We start from the raw sequence: 19,042 nt of genomic DNA on the forward strand, positions 1-19,042 counted from the left end.
CCTCCCCGTGGCTAGTCGCGCCCCACCCGCCGCCCTTTTGCGCACGCGTGTCCCCTCCTGCGCGCGGCACCTGGGAGGACTGAGCCCCTCCTTCACGGGCGGCGGCCGTCGACCGTTGGCGCGAGGAAGTCGGCGGTCGTGCGCGCCGCTTCCCGGGCACGTCCCGCCCCGTACTTCCAGGGCGGGCGCAAAGACTAAGGGGGTTAGGACCCGAGGCGGTGACGCCACCGAGAGCCAGCCAATGGGCAGCGGGCGGGCAGAGCCCCAGCGGTTCGAACAGAAAGGCAAGGAAAGGGCGGGAGGAGAGAGCCAGCAGTTTGGGAGCGCGCGCCGGCCCCACCTCAGGACTCCGAGGTCCGGTCCCCATTTGCGGACACCCACCAAAGGGCCGTTCCCTCCCTGGGGCTGAGGTGGCCGGCAGAAGGGTGAAACTTAATCTATAACTAGTTACGATGGAAGGGGCGTGGATAGCTAGAGGGCACATCTCCCTGATGTGACGGACGGTCGGGGGGGCATTAGCAGAGAGGAAGATGATCAGACTAGGGTCCAGAACCGGTGACAGGTGAAGGGAGAAAAGCCCAAGCCCTCAACCCCCGCTCCCGCCTCCCACACAAACGCTTGGCAGAAGGGACAGATCACAGGTCCCACCTTTATAGATATGAAAGTATCTGCCTCCTTGGGCAAATGCTAATGAAAACCTTTATTTTTAAAAAAAGTATTCCTTATTTGATAGCCCTGGGACATGGCGCCCTCCACCCAATAAAGCACCCTTCAGCAACCCTCCCACCCCTCACCCAACACATACACACACACACACACACACACACACCCAACACACAAGATCTGGATCCGTCTTCACTTCCTGTTGGCTTGGGCAGTACCAATAACACACTGGTTCACCTGGGTGTAGGGGGCGAGACAGGATAAAAAAGTTTGCAAAATAACCAAAAGAACAGTTTTCTCAAGATCCCCTCCCATCCTCCAATGCTAGGGCTGCCCTCAGGAATACTGAAATAAGGCCTTCAAAGGCTGGTTCAGGCTGGTTGGTTATGGTTGGGTCTCCTTTCCACACTAGGTTTGGAGGAAGTGAAAAGGCCTGAGAGCGATGGAAGCCCCACAAGAAAATACAGGAGCAGAGAGAGGAGGCTTTCATTTCCAGCAATACTCTGTACTAGAGATCTCCAACCTCTCCCACTGTAAAACACTTAAACTGAGATAAAATAGTAATAGCAACTAGCACCCATTTAGGAACTAGCACTCCTTAGAAAATGGATCAATTGAAGTCTGGGGGAGGAAATGTACAAGTTGAATCTGAAAAAAGACTACTAGGATTGTGTCTAAAGGACACTGGCGCCAACCTGAAGGAGGTTCCTAATGGCCAAATATGGGGCAATTTGAGCATCAGAAAGAATGAATGTGGCCGGGCTCGGTGGCTCACGCCTATAATCCCAACACTTTTGGAGACTACAATGAACTTTGATTGAGCCACTGAATTCCAGCCTGGGCACAGAGCAAGACCCTGTCTCCAAAAAAAAAAAAAAGATAATGCTCATATTCATTCATTGGTCACCTTTGGAAGCTGTTAGGGTATCAACTCAATACTGAAAATCAATAAATAATCCAGCATTTATCTTGTCTTTCCTCTATGAACTGAGTTTCAGAGAAACCAAGTAGATGGCAAAGCAAATTTCTTCATAAAAGAATAGTGACTAACCAATGCAGAACAACTGAGAAGATTGAAAATCATCATTTAAAAACCCCTTAATGAAATAATGGATCTAGGTATGGTTACTCCTGGATAAAACCACTAGGTGAAAAAGTCAATAGGGGCTTTTAAGTGGATGGATCAGGCTGACAACACCCAAATATGATAAATAAGTCAAAGTATGAGGGAAAGAGGAAGCAACCAGCCACAATCCAGACAAGTATATTCTACAGGACAAATGACCTTCAACAAACAAATTACACAATAGTGGCAGCATGGGATACGGTTGTTACAGATTAAAAGGAACTTGAGACATTTGAACCAAGTGGGTGGCCCTTGCCTGGACCCTGATTTGAACAAACCTATTATGTATAAAAGACACTTCTTTTATACATTTCACTTGGGTGAAATTTAACATAAACTGGTTATTAGAGGATATTAAAGTTCATGTTGGATGTTATACTGGTATAACATTAATAAAAAGAACAAACATCGCCATCCTCTAAAATTGAACTTACAAGATAGGGAAACCCTCATCAAAGTAGAACACCAGATTAGGGTACAGGTGCTGGCTACTCCATGGCAACAATCAATGCTGATTGGGAGGAAGCCCAAGCACTGCAGGACAGACCTGATCAGACCTCAAATAAAGCCAGAGCCTATCAAAGGGCTATACGCTCAGGAGGAGGGTGAGCCAGAGAAAAAAATTACCCATAGAGGCAGACAATAAGGAAACTTTCTGACTTGCTTAACAGTAGCAGAAGGGCCACTGGCTGACCCTCATGGGGTTTGGAGTCTGAATTCACACTATTTGAAATAGTCTGAAAAAATTCTAAGTCTTTGATCCAGTAATCTCATTTCAAGGTCTATTTCCTTAGATGGTTACATGTAACTGAAAAAATACAAAATGATGTATGTACAGAGTTAGTCAACATGGCCTTGTTTGTAACTAAAAAAGGGTGGAAACAATCCAAGTGTCCAGTAGAGGGAACTGGTGGATAAATTTTGGTGCAACTACATAGTCGAGTCCTAGGCAGACCTAAAAATAATGATCACTGTGTGGTGATGGGGAGGAATCTTGGGGATTTTTGTGTTCTTTTGTTTTTCTGAAAGAAGGTTTTGCTCTGTCAACCACGCTGAAGTGCAGCAGTAGGATCATGGCTTACTGCAGCCTCCACCTCCCAGACTCAGGTGATCCTCCCATCTCAGCCTCCTGAGTAGCTGGAACTACAGGTGTGAGCCACTACACCCAGCTAATTTTCATATTTTTTGTAGAAACAAGAGTCTCACTATATTGCCCAGGCTGATCTGAAACTCCTGGGCTCAAGTAATCCTCCTGCCTCAGCCTCCCAAAGTGTTAGGATTACAGGCATGAGCTACTGCACGCAACCAATTTAGACCTTTTAGTCACCTTTTTTTTTTTCAATTGGCTTTCTTAGGTTAGGTTAGTCGTCTGTTTTTTTAAAAACTTAAAAGCTAATAATTAAAAATGGAACCAGGTGAGTAGTGCCCCAGATGCCTACGAATCTAAAACCTTTCTGGACGTTGTGCTCCCTGGCCTAGAAGACAGATGGGTTCGAATGGAGAAGCCCACAACCACCCACAGGTACTGACAAGGCCTGGGAATGACTGGTGGTAATCGCACCTTGGAGGCAAAGCGTAGAGAGTTGAGGGACTCGGAGACATTCTCTTCTAGTGGAGAAATGTTCACAAACATGAGCCTATGAAAAAAGAGAATATGCCAAACCCCAGCATTAGGAGCCAACAGAGCCTGGACAGGTCTCCACTGTTCCCTCTTTCTACCCCTCACCCCCATACAGGTCCTACCTGACCCCTTCCATCTGTCCCTTTCACTCACATCTTAGCACTACCACCCAGAGAGTTCTGCAGCAGGTAGGTCAGTTTGCTGTTCCGATAAGGCACGTGGGACTCCTAGATGGTTGAGGTGGGGATAGATGTTTAGGAATGAGCAGGGTTCTACATAGCCAACCCAACTGGCCCCCAAGTCCCATATCTCCAATTCCCATTCCCACCTTGTTGCTCAGGGCCATGATAACCAGCCCCAGCGTGGACAGGCTGCTGTTAATAGCCTGTGTTTCCCGAAGGCGTTCCCGGTCCCCGGGGCCGAAGGCTAACCCGGGGTCAAGTCGCTCACTCCCGGCCAGGTCCACAAGACTGAGGGGGGCCCCACACTGCAGGCCTCGGCTGGAGTGCTCTCCAGAAATCTGTAGCTGGAATACGCTGTGGCTGCGTGATGACCGTTCATTCTGGGCTGTGCGGGCCACAGCCCGATTCTGGCGGGCCAGATGGAGCAGGGCCTCCACCTGGGGATGGGAACGGAAGGGACAAAAAGGCAGGCAGAAGTCAGTACATAGTAATGTATATGGCAATGAGTAAGAGCTTGAAGCTTTCTAGCCTGTCAAGAAACAAAATAAGATGCACAGTATGTCTAAAAATGGCAAGGAATAAAATCATGGAATAGGGAGCACATAAAGGCAGGATGGGGAGCCAAGTTTTGACAGGATAGCCAAGGATGGCCTCACTGTCATAAGATATCCACAAAAGGAGCATCCAGGCAAAGACCCTGAGATGGGGAGCATGACTAGCTGGCTGAGAACAGCATGGCTAGGATGAACTGAGCAAGCTGACGAGACCCAAGATGCAGTGACCCTATCCGCTTCAGCAGATGCATCACTCCCTCTCCACTGCCCGGTTAAGGCAGATCTGCCTACAGCCCACAAGCCAAAACTGGATGTGGTAACCCAGCCTCAGCTTGAACTTCATCCTTCAATTCTCTCCTGCTCCTTTCTCTCTCTACCTCTATCTTGTGGCACCCTGCCCACTCCTCCCCATTCCCCAGTTCCTGTGCCCATGGGTCCTCACTTCTTTCTCACAGGAGACAGGGACATATCGAGCATTGGTGACAGTGAGCTCCTCGCTCCCTGGCCTTGCATGGCGAATCTCACACTCGCCCCCTTGACCCTTCCGGGTTCCAGTGGCCAGCAGGTCCCGGACAGTCTCATTGTAGATCTCTACGTAGCTTGCTACAAAGCTGTAGGTCCAGCCCTGGCCACTCAGCTCCTGGGCCACAGAGAAGAGATGCCGCAAGGCCCGAGGGATCAGCCCCTCCAACTGGGGGTCTCCCCCAGGCCCACCCTCCATTGTGAAGGTCTTGCCACTGCCTGTCTGGCCATAGGCAAAGATGCATACTGGATAGCCATCCAGGGCTGACTGGACAAGCATGGCAATCTCTTCAAATACTTCATCCTGTCGACTTCCTGGGGGGAATACCCGGTCAAAGGAAAAATCATGGCGGGTTGGGGGGACTGGTGCCCCACTCAGGGTCCCACGCCGCTCGTCAGACCGGGAGAGGCTAAGGCGGGTTGGAGGATCAGAGGGCCCACCAGGGCCAGAGGGGAACAGGAGGAGCCCAGGGGGTGGAGTGGGCTCCCCGGGAAGGACAGGGCGGACCCGGCAGAATACACGGATGTTGCCCTTGAGTTCCTGCAGCTGGTTGTGCAGTCGCCGGCGCTCCATTTCTAGCCCATAAAGACGTTCTTCCCGCTCAGTCAGTAAGGCTGCCTGGGCCGCAGTCTCCTGCCGCAGAGATGCCACCTCTGCTTGGCTGCTTGACAGAGATGCTTCTGATGTCCGCAGCCTCCTCTGCCCAGAACAGAACACAACATACACAGAGGGTGAGATGCAACCAAGAATAAGAACAAACTGTGTGCCTAAGATGGGGTGTTTTGAGGGGTGGAGGTGAGATGCCTGCTCACAAGGACCTCAAAGTCTGGGAAAGAAAGAAAAATGAGAAAATAAGGAATCATGGTACTAAGATAGGGAGTGCTAGGGGTATGCCCAAGCCCAAAGAGAAGCACAAGGAAAGTGATATCTAGGCTGAAACCCAGAAGTACAGGAGTGAACCAAGGAAGGATGCAGTATACAGAGAACATTCCAGAAAGAGGGAAGCACATATGCAGAATGCCCAGAATGTAAGTTAAGTCATTTAAGAGACTGTAAATATTTTAATCTAGTTGGTACTCACCAGAAAGGAGTCAAATTGGACATGAGAGACGGGAGAGTACCACAGGAATTTGTAATGAGAATGGGGACCCAAAGAAAGAGGGATGGAGGATTAAGGAAAACACAGATCATGGCCGGGCGTGGTGGCTCATGCCTGTAATCCCAGCACTTTGGGAGGCCGAGGCGGGTGGATTGCTTGAGGTCAGGAGTTCTAGACCAGCCTGGCCAACATGGTGAAACCCCGTCTCTTAAAAAAAAAAAAAAAAAAAGGAAAACACAGATCTAAGTGGAAGCTTTGCGAACAGTCAAGGGTAGGAAGAAGCGTAGCAGAAAGGAAGACAGTCAGGAGTGGGCTGGGGTGGAGACAGGTGGAAGAGAGTTATCTTCAGCAGCACCTATACTGCTAAATATAGGTGCTTAGGAGTTCTGAGCCCAAACTGACTTGAGGGGCACCTGGAAGGGAGGGAAGGCATGACCCCTGCCAGGAAAAAGGGGCCAGCATTTGGTGAAAATCTGGCCCTTACCTCCTTCTCCTCTAGTTGGGATGTCAGTCCCCTCCGTTCCTCCTGCAATTCCACCTGATTTTTCTGAAGCTCTTGCACCAAGCCCTCCTGCGTGCTTAGCCGCTCTTCCAGTTCCACGATGCGAGCACGCAGCTTCTTCAGCTCCTGTTGGCCCTGCTCAGCCTGGGCCTGCACTGTGGCTAACTGCCCCTCCAGTGTCCTGCGCTCTGTCCCCAGGGCCTTGGTCTGCTCTTGGGCATCTCTGAGCTGGTCCTGAAGCTGCTGGTTCTCTTGGTCCAATGTTTGAGTCCTCTCACGGCAGCGTTTTAGTTCTGCATTTACGTCACATAACTGACCCTTTAAGTCCCAGGCTGGACGTTTGCTGGGTTTCTTCCCTCCCACCAGGGGAGGAACGGCTGATGGTAAGATGAGCACAGAAAGGACAAAGGTCAGTGAAGTCTAGGCTCTCTATCCCTCCTCCCTTCTAGCCTTTATGGGATCCACACCTGATGCTACAGCTCCTTCCCCTAAGAGACCAAATGGATTTTTCTGGGCACTTACCACCTTCTCTTCCCTATCCCAAGCCTCTCACCCAATGGTTATGTTTGTCACTTACTGCCAGGCTTCTGGACAGGAACAGCAGGAACTGGCTTCTGGTTCTTCAACACTAGAGAATTGAGAAGGTGACTTAGGAATTACAGGACTAGTGTCCCTCTGCCTCCATCATTCTCCCTTTAGACATACCCCAAATCCCTTCTCAGACCCAGCTCTTGAGCACAATTACCTGTGGCAATAGTTGTGGAACACCGGGGTCCTGTCTTCTTGGAAACTTTTTGAGCTGCCCAGGAGATGGGAGAGAGCAAAGGTAGAATGATCATTTTCAAGATGGCTTGTAAACGGCTAGGATGGGGGCAGGAGAAGTGCTTTTCTCAGAATTAGAAATAAGATAACTTCCTTCCCTTATCCCTTAAGTCTGGCCGGCTCCTAGTATCTCCTGTACGACCAGAAGTTACAGTCACCCCCTTAGTATCCCTCTAAGGCTACCAAAATCCAAGGATGCCCAATTCCCTTACATAAAATGGTATATGGTAATATATATAGTTTATGCACACCTTCCCATATACTTTATTATTGATTGATTGAGACAGAGTTTCACTTGTTACCCAGGCTGGAGTGCAATGGCGAGATCTCAGCTCATGGCAACCTCCGCCTCCTGGATTTGAGCTATTCTCCTGCCTCAGCCTCCTGAGTAGCTGGGATTACAGGCATGCACCACCATGTCCAACTAATTTTGTATTTTTAGTAGAGACCGGGTTTCACCATGTTGATCAGGCTGATCTCAAACTCCTGACCTCAGGTGATCTGCCTGCCTTGGCCTCCATATTCTTTTTTATTTTATTTTTAAATTATTGTTATTTTTAACTAAAGATCTCATTACTGATGGCCTCCTGACCTCTGGTGATCCACCTGCCTCGGTCTCCCAAAGTGCTGGGGCTACAGGCGTGAGCCACCATGCCTGGTGTTTTTTGTTTTTTGTTTTTTTGAGATGGAGTTTTGCTCTTGTTGCCCAGACTGGAGTGCAATGGTGTGATCTCGGCTCACTGCAACCTCTGCCTCCAGGATTCAAGCGACTCTTCTGCCTCAGCCTCCTGAGTAGCTGGGATTACAGGCATGTGCCACCATGCCCGGCTAATTTTTTTTTGTATTTTTAGTAGAGAGGTTTTCAGCATGTTGGCCAGGCTGATCTCGAACTCCTGACCTCAGGTGATCCCCTCACCTAGGCTCCCAAAGTGCTGGAATTACAGGTGTGAGCCACTGCACCCAGCCACATATACTTTAAATCATCTTTAGATTACTTGTAATATCTAATACAATGTAAATGCTATGTTAATACATTCATGTGCCCATAATGACATTTCAGTCTATGACAGACTGCATATACAACAGTAGCCCGTAACATTATAATGGAGCTAAAAATTCCTATTGCCTAGTGACATTATAGCCATGTAATGTCATAGCATTCCTCACCTGTTTGTGGTGATTCTGGTATAAACAAACCTAACGCACTGCTAGTTGTATAAAAGTATAGCACAGGCTGGGCACGGTGGTGCACACTTGTAATCCCAGCATTTTGGGAGCCCGAGGTAGGCAGATCACGAGGTCAGGAGTTAGAGACCAGCCTGTCCAATATGATGAAACCCCATTTCTACTAAAAAATACAAAATATAGCCAGGTGTGGTGGCACATGCCTATTGTCCCACCTACTTGGGAGGCTGAAGCAGAAGAATTGCTTGAACCTGGGAGGTACAGGTTGCAGTGAGCCGAGACTGTGCCACTGCATTCCAGCCTGGGCGACAGAGTGAGACTCTGTCTCAGAAAAAACAAAAACAAAAATATATATATATATACACACATACACACACACACACACAAACACAAATTATATATAGTATATAATACTTGATAATAATAAATGACTATGTTACTAGTTTATATATTTACTGTATTGTATGTACTTTTTTTTTTTGAGACAGAGTCCCACTGTGTGTCCCAGGCTGGACTGCAATAGCATGATCTCGACTCACTGCAATCTCTGACTCCCGGGTTCAAGTGATTCTCCTGCCTCAGCTTCCTAAGTAGGTGGGACTACAGGCACCCACCACCATGCCCAGCCAATTTTTGTATTTTTAGTAGAGACAGGGTTTCATTATGTTGGCCAGGCTGGTCTTAAACTCCTGACCTCATGATCCACCTGCCTCAGCCTCCCAAAGTGCTGGGATTACAGGCGTGAGCTACCGTGCCCAGCTGAATTGTACTTTTTATTGTTATTTTAGAGTATACTCCTTCATTTACAAAAGCAGTTAACTATAAAACAGCCTCAGGCATGTCATTCAAAAGGTATTCCAGAAGAAGGCATTGTCTTCACAGGAGGTCACAGCTCAATGTGTGTTACTGCCCCTGAAGATCTTCCAGTGAGACAAGATTTGGACATGAAAGCCAATAATGCTGATGATCCTGAACCTGTATAGGCCTAGGCTAACATGTGTATTTCTTCGTTTTTTGTTTTTTGTTTTTCTGAGACGGAGTTTCACCCTTGTTACCCAGGATGGAGTGCAATGGCTCAATCTCGGCTCACCGCAACCTCCGCCTCCTGGGTTCAGGCAATTCTCCTGCCTCAGCCTCCTGAGTAGCTGGGATTACAGGCACGCACCACCGTGCCCAGCTAATTTTTTTGTATTTTTAGTAGAGACGGGGTTTCACCATGTTGACCAGGATGGTCTCGATCTCTTGACCTCGTGACCCACCCGCCTCGGCCTCCCAAAGTGCTGGGATTACAGGCGTGAGCCACCGTGCCCGGCCTATTTCTTCGTTTTTAACAAAAATTTTAAAAAGCAAAATAATATAAAGAAATTTTCAAATTCAAGCTTATTTCTTGGAAAAAGTACAAATAAATACAATTTTAAATTTAAAAAAAATTTTTTTTTTTTTTGAGACAGAGTTTCACTCTTGTTACCCAGGCTGGAGTACAATGGCGTGATCTCGGCTCACTGCAACCTCCACCTCCTGGGTTCAAGCAATTCTCCTGCCTCAGCCTCCTGAGTAGCTGGGACTACAGGCGCGCACCACCATGCCCAGCTAATTTTTGTATTTGTAGTAGAGACAGGGTTTCACCATGTTGACCAGGATGGTCTCGATCTCTTGACCTTGTGATCCACCCGCCTCGGCCTCCCAAAGTGCTGGGATTATAGGCATGAGCCACCGCGCCCGGCCTTAAAAAAAAATTTTTATTTTCAACCCAGGAGACATAGATTCATATTGCCCTGAATATATGCTCCCCACCAAAAAAAAAAAAAAAAAAAAAATTTAAATAGAAAAAAAGCTTGAAGAATGAGGATATAAAGAAATAAAATATTTTTGTACAGCTATACAATGTGTTTTAAGCTGTTATTACAAGAGTCAAAAAGTTAAAAAACATTAAAATGTTATATCAACCTTGACAAGCAGGAAAAACAATGTAAGTTTATAAAATAAAAAAGTTATAGTAAACTAAGGTTAATTTATTATAAAAGAAATATTTTTCATAAATTTGGTGTAGCCTAAGTGTACCGTGTTGATAAAGTCTACAGCAGTGTGCAGTGATGTCCTAGGCCTTCACATTCACTCACCACTCACTCACCGACTCACCCAGGGCAACTTCCAGCCTGGCATGCTCCATTTAATCATTAGTACCCTGTATAGGTGTGTCATTTTTTATCATTTATATTGTATTTTAACTGTACCTTTTCTGTTTATATACACAAATGGTTACCACGGCTATAGTTATCTACTGTACACTGACATGCCACACAGGCTTATAGCCCAGGAGCAATAGGCTATACCAGATAGCCTAGGTATACAGCAGGCTAGATCATCTAGATTTCAGTAAGTAAACTCTATAATGTTTGCACAATGATGCATTTCTGATCATGTGTCCCCATTGCTAAGTGACACATGACTGTAATTTTATACTTTATTTTTTGGCTTTATTTTTTATTTTCACTGAATATTTTCTCTTTACTTTTTTTTTTTGAGACAGAGTCACGCTCTGCCACCAGGCTGGCACAATCTTGGCTCACTGCAACCTCCACTTCCCAGATTCTAAGCAATTCTCCTGTCTCAGCCTCCCGAGTAGCTGGGATTACAGGCATGGGCCACCACATCTGACTAATTTTGTATTTTTAGTAGAGACAGGGTTTCACCATGTTGGCCAGGCTAGTCTGGAATTCCGGACCTCAGGCAATCCATCCACCTCGGCCTCCCAAAGTGCTGAGATTACAGGCATGAGCCACTGCGCCCACTCTCCTTGAGTATTTTCAACCCATGGTTGGTTGAATCTGTAGAATCAGAACCCACAGATATAGAGGGCCAACTGTACTCCATATGCCAAAAGGCAAGTTGGACCAAGACAAGTAAAAGCAGATCCATGTTTAAAGTATGCCACCATTTGTGTAAAAAAGGTGGGGGAGTATATCCTTATTTGCTTGAATACGAATATAATTTCCCTGGAAGGACATACAGTTGCCCTGGGTAGCAGAATTGGGTGGCTGGAGGACAGAAATAGGAAGCAAACTTCACTATACAACAACCTTTGTGCCTTTGGAATTTTGAACCAAGTGAAATGTTATTACCTACTCAAAATAGGCTGGGCATGGTAGGCTGAGGCGGGCAGACCACCTGAGGTCAGGAGTTTGAGACCAGCCTGGCCAACATGGTGAAACCCCATCTCTACTAAAAATACAAAAATTAGCCGGGCGTGGTGGCAGGCGCCTGTAGTCCCAGCTACTCAGGAGGCTGAGGTAGGAGAATCCCTTGAACCTGGGAGATGGAGGTTGCAGTGAGCCGAGATTGTGCCACTGTACTCCTGCCTGGGTGACAGAGTGAGACTGTGTCACAAAAAAAAACCCAGAAAAAATACAAAATAGACTAAAATTGAAAGAAAAAAAATAAGTGAGTTGAAGAGCACTGGACTTCCATGCCCTTGGAGTCTATCCATCCCGAAAGCCCACCTGTGGACTGGCCTTGTGTCTGTGGCACTGCGGTGAGGGGTGGTACTCTTGGGCGGGATGTGGTAATTTTGGTCGTTGCACCCAGGACTCGTGTCCGTTTCTGGGAAAAGATAAAGACAAGGTGTACAATCACCCTTGCTAATGGTTTATACTCTCTCTCTCCTTTCTCACACACACACACACACATGCGCACACACACACAGAGGCACAGCTCTCTACGCCCAGCTCACCTTCTCAGGCTCCAGGCCATCTTCCATCTGGTCAGGCCTCCTCTTGAGTCGGCTTCCTGAGAGAGGCAGTCGGGAAGGGGCCTTAATCAGGGGTCTCTTCAGTTCTATGTTCCCCTTTAGTTCCAACAGTGGGGACCTCTGTTGGGAAAAGAGACACTTAAGACAATACCCAAGAGCCCAAATGTCCCAAGAACTTCCCATCTTGGCCCCCGAGCTTCAATTATCAATATTACCAACATCAAGCAGTAAGTACCACTGTGCCAAAAGCTGAATTATGTGCCAGACAGACAGCATGAACAGCAGTGGGGACATAACCTAAAAGTGGGAACAACCTCTAGGGGAAAAGCTGGACTTGACTAACTTTAAAGGTAGGACTCAAACAAGCAGAGAGGAATGGACACTTTTTAGAAGGCGAAAACGCAAATGTACATAGTATGGCTAGGAAACCAACTGGCCCTTTTGGCTGAAGCTGAGAATTACAAATAAGGGAAGAGAGTGGAAGATATGTGAGGGCTGAAGACTGCTTGGGAGAAGCAGAAAACATTTATTGAGTACTGTTTGAAATGTTTTACCTGGGCTGGGTGCAGTGGCTCACACCTGTAATCCTAGCACTCTGAGAGGCCGAGAAAGGCAGATCACAAGGTCAGGAGTTCAAGACCAGCCTGGCCAACATGGTGAAACCCCGTTTCTACTAAAAATACAAAAATTAGCCAGGCATGGTGGCGCATGCCTGTAATCCCAGCTACTCGGGAGGCTGAGGCAGAAGAATTGCTTGAGCCTGGGAGGTGGAGGTTGTGGTGGGCCAAGATCACACCACTGCACTCCAGCCTGGGCAACAGAGGGAGACTCTGTCTCAAAAAAACAAACAAACAAAAACAACAACAATAAAACATTAGAACTTAATTCGGGCCAAGCACAGTGGCTTATACCTGTAATCCCAGCAGTTTGGGAGGCTGAGGCAGGCGGATTACTTGAGGTCAGGAGTTTGAGACCAGCCTGACCAACATGGTGAAACCGCGTCTCTACAAAAATTACCGGGGCGTGGTGGCATGTGCCTGTAATCCAGCTGCTTGGGAGGCCGAGGAGGAGAATCACTTGAACAATTGGCAGAGGTTGTGGTGAGCCGAGATCACACCATTGCACTCCAGCCTGGGTGACAGAGCAAGACTGTGACTCAAAAAAACCAAACAAAAACAAAAAAAGAACTTAATTCTTGTGGTAACCACAGTCTTATATAGGGGTTATGACAATAAATTAAAAACAAAAGAAAATAGTGTATCAGGTTGTTTCATAATTTTAAAAATTAATGATGCTCTATGAACTTCCTTGACTACATCTCATTGTATCACAGGTAGCTCAAACTCACTTTCCCAAAATTGAGCTTAGCAATCTGTTTTGGGGCCGGATGCTCACGCCTGTAATCCCAGCACTTTGGGAGGCCTAAGCAGGCAGATCACGAGGACAGGAGTTCAAGACCAGCCTGACCAATATGGTGAAATTCTGTCTCTACTAAAAATACAAAAATTAGCCGGGCGTGGTGGCTCATGCCTGTAATCCCAGCTGCTCAGGAAGCTGAGGCAGGAGAATCGCTTGCACCCAGGAGGTAGAGGTTGCAGTGAGCCGTGACTGTGTCACTGCACTCTAGCCTGGGTGACAGAGCAAGACTCCATCTCAAAAAAAAAAAAAAAAGAATTCATCTGTTTTGTTCATAACTATATAACCAGAGGGCCTAGTACAATGTCTGTTTCATTACAGTTTTTGAAGGAATGAAATTAAATGTCCATCCGTAGGGCAATACTTAAACTGTGATATATCTATACCATTGGCTTCTGTACAAATAAAAAGGGAAAAAAAGAGGTGGTATTTTTCCTGCCACCTATAGAAATGTGCACAAAGAATGCTTATTTTAATTTAGTGTAATCAAATATAGTATGGAAATCAAATCTTTCTGTAAATATTGCAAAGTTAAACACTAATTTTTAAAAATAACCTGTGCCCCTCCTCCTCTCTACACTACCATAGTGGATCTGCTACAGACCTACCTCCTTGGAATTTATGACAGTTCAGAAAATGTGTTTAAAGGTTTGTTTATTCAGGACAACTCCAAAGACCACAGTATATATATATTTTCCCATCTATTCATATAAAGCTAGACATGTTGCCCTCCAGCTTTTCACAATGAGAAATATAAGCACTTAACCTTCTATAAGAACAGATATTCGGCCGGGCCCGGCTGCTCACGCCTATAATCCCAACACTCTGGGATGCCAAGGTGGGCGGGTCATTATGTCAGGAGTTCGAGACCAGCCTGGACAACATGGTGAAACCCCAACCCTACCAAAAATATGAAAGTTAGCTAGGCATGGTGGCATGTGCCTGTAATCCCAGCTACTCAGGAGGCTGAGGCAGGAGAATCGCTTGAACCCAGGAGGCAGAGGTTGCAGTGAGCTGCGATCATGCCACTGCACTCCAGCTCTGGAGACAGAGCAAGACTCCATCTCAAAAAGAAAAAAAATAATAACAGATATTCATGCAACCCTTCCTACATCCACCTCACCACAAGATCAGAGATGGATGTCCCTGCTCCTAAGGCAACCATTTCACACATGCATCAATCCTCCCAATTGCAGGAACGTCCCCCCAGCAATCCTCCCTTCTTACCTCTTTGTACTCTACCGCATCACTCCAATTGGCACACAACAAACTCTATTATTTCTTCAAACCTAAAAGAATCTGAACTCTGCTTTTCCTAACAGGTACTATCCTTTTTCCTTGCTGCCCATAGCAGCAAAACTCTAAAGTATTATCTATAGTGTATTCCCTGTGGCCAATTTCTCTCCTAAACCCATTGCAATCAGGGTTTCATTCCCACCATTCCATCGAAATTGCTATCCTCAAGATCACCAGTAACTCCATGTTAAGTCAATTCTTCATCTTCATGTTTCTTGACCCATCAAACAACATTTGATACAAATGGTTACTCTCCCTTAATAGGCTTTCTTCATTTAGCTTCCAGTAGTCCACCCTCTCTTACTTCACTGATAGGTCCTCCTCATCTCTCCAGACTTTAACAGCATTCTGTCTACACTTGCTATCCACTCCCATGGCTTTAAATACCACTGATATGCTGACAGTTTCCAAATTATATGTCCAGCTCAGACCTCGATCCTGCACCTATACTGAACTGCATCCTCAACATCTCTATTTAAGGCTGGGCATGGTGGCTCATGCCTGTAATCCTAGCACTTTGGGAGGCCGAGGTGGACAGATCACTTGAGGTCAGGAATTCAAGACCAGCCTGGCCAACATGGCAAAATCTCATCTCTACTAAAAATACAAAAAATAGCTGGGCGTGGTTGCTCATGTCTATAATCCCAGCTACTTGGGAGACTGAGGGGGGAAAATCACCTGAACCTGGGAGGTAGAACTGCAGTGAGCCGAGATGGCACCATAGCACTCCAGGCTGGGCAACAGAGTGAGAGACTCCATCTCAAAAAATCATCTCCATTTGGAAGTCTAATAACTGACCTCTGATGCCCAATCCTGCTTTGAACTTGCTCCTCTTGCAGATTTCTCTATCTCAATTGATATAACTCCATCTTTCAGTTGTTCAAGCCAAAAACCAAGAGTCTTCTCTTTCTCCTACATACCACGTCTAATCTGTCAGCAAAACATGGCTGATTGTACCTTCAAAATATATCCAGAATGCAACCACTTTTTACTATTTCTTCCACTGCTACCACCCTGACCTAAGAAACCATCCTCTGGCACCTAGATTATCATAAATCAATGGTTCTCAACTGGGGGTGATTTTATTCCCCAGGTGACATTTAACAATGTCTAAAGACTTTTTTTTTCTTTTTCTTTTTTTTTTTGGAGACAGGGTCTCGCTTTGTCACCAGGCTGGAATTCAGTCCTGTACACTGTCAGATGCCTAGAAGCATCCCTGCCCTATACCCATTAGATGCCAGTAGCAAACCCCACATACCTAGTCATCACAATAAAAAATGTTGGCCAGGCACAGTGGCTCACACCTGTAATCCCAGCACTTTGGAAGGCCGAGGCGGGTGGATCATGAGGTCAGGAGTTCGAGACCATCCTGGCTAACATGGTGAAACCCCGTCTCTACTAAAAGTACAAAAAATTAGCCAGGCATGGTGGCGCATGCCCGTGGTCCCAGCTACTTAGGAGGCTGAGGCAAGAGAATCTCTAGAATTCAAGACGCAGAGGTTGCAGTAAGCAAAACTGCACCACTGCACTCCAGCATGGATGACAGAGCAAGACTCCATCTCAAAAAAAAAAAAAAAATTAGCCAACATGGTGGCACACACCTACAGTCCCAGTTACTCGAGAAGCTGAGGCAGGAGAATCACTTGAACCTAGGAGGTGGAGCTTGCAATGAGCCGAATTTGTACCACTGCATTCCAGCCTGGGTGACAGAGCAAGACTCCGAGTCAAACAAACAAAAAATGTTGCAGGGCACAGTGGCTCATGCCTGTAATCCCAGCACTTTGGGAGACCAAGGCAGGCAAATTGCTTGAGCCCAGGAGTTCCAAACCAGCCTGGGCAACGTGGCAAAACTCTGTCTCTACAAAAAATTAGCCAGGCATAGTGGCAGGTGCCTGTAGTCCCAGCTACTCAGGAGGCTGAGGTGGGAGGATCACTTGAGCCCAGCAAGTTAAGACTGCAGCGAGCCATGACCATGCCACTACACTCCAGCCTGGGCAACAGAGCAAGAGAACCTGTCTCAAAAAAAAAAAAAAGGAAGAGTGCTATGACTGCAAAAATCTGTTGGACCTGACAAATCTTACCTCTCTTTGCTTAAAATCATCCAATGATTCTCCATCTCAAACAGAGTAAAAGTCCTCACAATGACCCCCCACAAGGACAAACTGTGATCAGCAACTCCACTACCTGTCTTCCTTTCCCACAACTTTTCCCCTTGCTCACTTCATTCCAGCCACACTTCCCTCCTTACAACTCTTTAGGTACTCTTTGCTCTAGCAGATTTCCTCTGATGAAATGTTCTTCCCTCACCAACTACTTGTCTATCTCCCTCACTTCCTTCAAGTCTTTATTCAACTCATCTTTTCAATGGGGCTTACTGAGACCACCCTATTTAATACTCTATCCCAGTCAGTTGGCCTCTCCCCCTCCCTTAACCTTGAATTTCTCGTTTTCTCCAGAGCACTTATTGCCTTCTAGCAGTTATATAATTCATTCATTTATTGTCTGTATCCCCATAGAATGGTAGCTCCATGATGGCAGCAATTTCTCCCTTGTTCACTGCTGCATCATAAGTACCTACAACAGCCTGGCATGTAGTAGGTGCTCAGTAAATACTTGATGAATAGATTTGTGAAGGCTTTTACTACTTTTCACTGTCACATTATGCTACTCTGCTCTCTGCCAGAAAGAATCTCTTAAGATTGAATTCTAACTTTAGGGAAACCTGAACGTGAAATACAAATAAACAAAGGATCCAGGCAGGAGATCTTTCCTGGCACCAGGGGTCAGTACACTCCAGCTGTCACACACATTCATCTCCCTTCACTAGAGAGAGGAAGCTGCATGTGGTTGTGGGGTGCAGCAGGGCACCATTTAAGAGAAAAAACTGAATCAATCAGTTTCATTGGGCAGGAATCCGCAAAATTTGGGAAAGGAGAGGGAGAATGAGGAGTCTTTTGGCCCAGATTACCCTACTCTCCTCCCTCTCCTACACTCCGAAGCAGCAGTGATGAGGAGAGGCGATAACACAAAAAGACATCAGCAGGGATGTGCCCTCAGACACCATGTCCCCAGAGGAAGATGTCATATCAGAACTCTTCCTTCTTACACACTGCAAGCACACCCTGAGTAGGAATATAAAGAGGCGGAAACGTGTCAGCCTGATAATTCGAAATGGGAAATTTTGGAGACATGAAAGGGAGGGGCTCCCGAGACTTGAAGCTGGGGGAGGACAGACAGACGTCCCTTCCAACCTCCCCGGGTGCTCTCTGCAGTCTCCTGCCTCCGCCCCGTTCCACTTGCGCAGGGGCGCTCGGACCGTCGCTCCCCCGGCAGACAGGACAAAGGCCGGCCGGGAAACGGGGGCGCAACAGCATCGGAGCGGCCAGCCGTCGTCCCCGTCCCCAGGGCGGGACACTTGAGCCTGCCCCTACTTACCTGAGGATCCATGTCCACCTCCGTCCCACGCGCGCCGGGGGAACGCAATGGAAGAAGGCTGGGTACTGGGGATCCTGGGACTCGCGTTCTCTCGCCCGCTCGCGAATCAAGGCAAAGAACTCGCGCGGCTCCGCCAGCTACTAGCCCCGCGCCACACCCGCCACTTTTGAATTCCAACGGCCGCCACCCTCTCTCACCGCGATCTGCACGCAGGGACCAATCGTCGCTGTCACCACGGCCGAGGGCCAATCGCAGCGCCCTCCGCCTCCTGAGGCCACACCCTGCCCGACAGATGCCTTCGGGTTTCTGTTTCGCAGGCGCCGTAGAGATAGGAGGATTAATTCTACTTCCGGTTCCACTTAAGCCTCTCACCCCTGCCCTCCTTTAGCGACAACAGTGCTGGACTTCCGCTCGGCTCCCTGCCGCGGCTCGCTACGTCAGAAAATGCGTGGACGTCGCAGCTCGAATGCAGCGGGCCGAACGTAACTGGTGGCAGCTAGAGGAGGAGGGGCGGAGACGCTGGAGGAAAGAAATCACGCCTGCGCAAACTAAGACCCGTGCCGGGAGAGAGGCGGGACGAGCGCCACCTGGTGACTCCAGTAGGGAGCGCACTCGTTTTGCTCGACTGCGTCGACGTGATTGCGGATCCAGCGCGGCCTCTCCTGGTCCAGGTTGACTCTGACCAGAAGTGGCTCCTGGCGCCCTCACGTGGTCGTAAGTGGCCTGGTCTGTTCATTCCCTGGTAATCTTGCCATTTCTCATTAAATTTAGGAACTTTGAGTCCAATTTAGCGCTCCATTGAAGGCTGACAGTGGGGATTCAAAACTCAGGAAAGGATTTTTCTTTACAGTCCTCTCCTCTCACTCGGCC

The 19,042-nt window shown here is 47.5% G+C and overlaps 1 protein-coding gene across 3 annotated transcripts; it reads right to left on the reverse strand.

Annotated features, from left to right (window-relative positions):
- Nucleotides 1–676: 676 nt before the first annotated feature.
- Nucleotides 677–18,536, reverse strand: KIFC1 (kinesin family member C1). 3 transcript variants are annotated; one of them, XM_012461686.2, is made up of 11 exons: nucleotides 18,370–18,536; nucleotides 12,008–12,145; nucleotides 11,778–11,877; nucleotides 7,016–7,069; nucleotides 6,848–6,898; nucleotides 6,253–6,647; nucleotides 4,589–5,368; nucleotides 3,739–4,029; nucleotides 3,564–3,637; nucleotides 3,351–3,426; nucleotides 677–900 (listed from the first exon to the last, which is right to left on the reverse strand). In XM_012461686.2, the coding sequence occupies exons 2-11, from the start codon at nucleotides 12,032–12,034 to the stop codon at nucleotides 856–858; spliced, it is 1,893 nt and encodes a 630-aa protein (XP_012317109.2). In that variant the 5' UTR covers nucleotides 12,035–12,145; nucleotides 18,370–18,536; the 3' UTR covers nucleotides 677–855. The 3 variants fall into 3 exon arrangements, with proteins under 3 accessions (XP_012317109.2, XP_012317108.2, XP_012317110.2); XM_012461685.2 differs by lacking the exon at nucleotides 18,370–18,536 and adding an exon at nucleotides 18,173–18,334; XM_012461687.2 differs by lacking the exon at nucleotides 18,370–18,536 and adding an exon at nucleotides 18,173–18,270 and having other exon boundaries at nucleotides 4,916–5,368.
- Nucleotides 18,537–19,042: the final 506 nt, after the last annotated feature.

Source organism: Aotus nancymaae, unplaced genomic scaffold, assembly GCF_030222135.1.
Source record: "Aotus nancymaae isolate 86718 unplaced genomic scaffold, 86718_ANA_hifiasm-v0.15.2.pri h1tg000040l, whole genome shotgun sequence".
Classification (NCBI taxonomy): Eukaryota; Metazoa; Chordata; class Mammalia; order Primates; family Aotidae; genus Aotus; species Aotus nancymaae.